The following is a 1,777-nucleotide window of genomic DNA, read 5'->3' on the forward strand; positions in this document are numbered from 1 at the left end:
TAAGAGCCAAAAAGCTTTCAAAACTGAAATCTTCAAGCACAGAAACAAGTAGTCTTAATCCAGCTTGGAGTGATTCTTGTATCTGGTAACAAAATTCACCAGAGCAGAAATCCTGCTTTCTGCCATGCCTAGAACACTAAACAGACAAGCATTTCTATTCTCTGACAGCATTCTCAACAAATACTATATTTGATGAGCTTGTGTATTGTGGCATGTTTGTGAGTAGACACACTACGCTGGGCTAATGGTCTCTTAACGAAATAATCCAATCCGTTAAGAAATATTTCTGCCCACAACTCTGCACAGGGCATCCTTGACCTCCTTGTTTCTCAGACTGTAAACAACAGGGTTCAGCAGGGGAGTGATGATGGTGTACGTCACTGAGAGAAGAAGGTCTTTTTTTATTGAACTTTCTGACTTCGGCTTGAGGTAGGCAATGGAGGCACAGCCATAGTGGACAATGACCACAGTGAGGTGGGAGGCACAGGTGGCAAAGGTCTTCTTCCGGCCCTCAGCTGAGGCAATTTGAAGGATGGAAGAGATGACAAGGACATAGGAGATAAATATCAGGCCTATGGGCACAAAAATCACAAATGAACTTACACCATAATTTATTATCTCATTGATAGTGGTATCAATGCAAGAAAGTTTCATGACTGGGTAAATGTCACAAAAGAAGTGGTCAACCACTGTGCCACAGAAGGGCAAATTGAACATGGCCGTCACATGGAGAACTGCCATAGTCAGACCAATGCCAAAGGACCCACACACTAGCTGGGCACATAGTCCCTTGCTCATGATGACAGTGTACCTCAGGGGCCTGCAGATGGCCACATAGCGGTCATAGCCCATTGCAGTAAGCAGGAAGCAATTATTAGTGGCCAAGATAACGAAAAAGAACATTTGGGTAGCACAGCCTGCCAAGGAGATAGGTTGGTCATGAAAAATGAGGCTGGAAAGCATTTGTGGCACAATGACCAGTGTGTACACCATCTCTGAACTAGCCAGCATGCTTAGGAAGAAATACATGGGAGTGTGGAGATGATGGTCAATGCAGATGATAGTCACAATGATGATGTTAGCAACCAGAGTTAAAATGTAGACAGTTAGGAAAACCACAAAGAGGGTTATCTGATGATTTCCAAAGCTAGAAAATCCCAAGAAGATGAATTCTGTCACTTCTGTGAAGTTCTTTCTCTGCATTCTGCTATATCAGTGTCTGAAAGCAATAAATAGAGTCAACAAGGAGTAAATTCTCAACAGCAATTGGACTTTAAAACAAAGAAAAACGATAACTGTACTGAGACTGAATCCAATTTCCTTCTTTTTGATCATGAGGCTCATGCAGGGTCCTTGCACACGAAGAGAGAAGCCTACTTGTGCCTCTTTGGGGCTTTATACATATGAACATTGTCACTGTAGAGCAAACTACTTTCTGTGCATGGAGAGGGTTTCCGCATGACTGCTCACCTCACAGACATTATAGTGATGTTAGGAAGGTAAAAAGACAGCAAGGAGAAAGCCATGCTCTATATTTCAACCAATAATAATATCCACTCTTTAAACCCTCTTAACAAGGAGGACTCCAGTGAAGCCCATGTCAAGAAAACCATAAAGATGAAAGTTTTGCAAAAAAAAAAAAAAAAAAGATATAGCAGTTTGAAATATTTGAAGATGGAAAACTTTGAGACGCGGTCGCTGGATTTCGTAACAGGGTCACCAAGGAGATTTTACACAGTGTTTCAGTTGAATTATGAATATAGAAACTTGATTTTGG

General features: G+C 41.5%; 1 protein-coding gene across 1 annotated transcript; it reads right to left on the reverse strand.

Moving 5' to 3' along the window:
• Window positions 1-273: 273 nt before the first annotated feature.
• On the reverse strand, window positions 274-1,203 carry LOC134734766 (olfactory receptor 10J5). The gene has a single exon (XM_063628166.1). The coding sequence runs from the start codon at window positions 1,201-1,203 to the stop codon at window positions 274-276; it is 930 nt and encodes a 309-aa protein (XP_063484236.1).
• Window positions 1,204-1,777: the final 574 nt, after the last annotated feature.

The sequence above is a fragment of the Symphalangus syndactylus genome, chromosome 12 (genome assembly GCF_028878055.3).
Source record: "Symphalangus syndactylus isolate Jambi chromosome 12, NHGRI_mSymSyn1-v2.1_pri, whole genome shotgun sequence".
NCBI lineage: Eukaryota > Metazoa > Chordata > Mammalia > Primates > Hylobatidae > Symphalangus > Symphalangus syndactylus.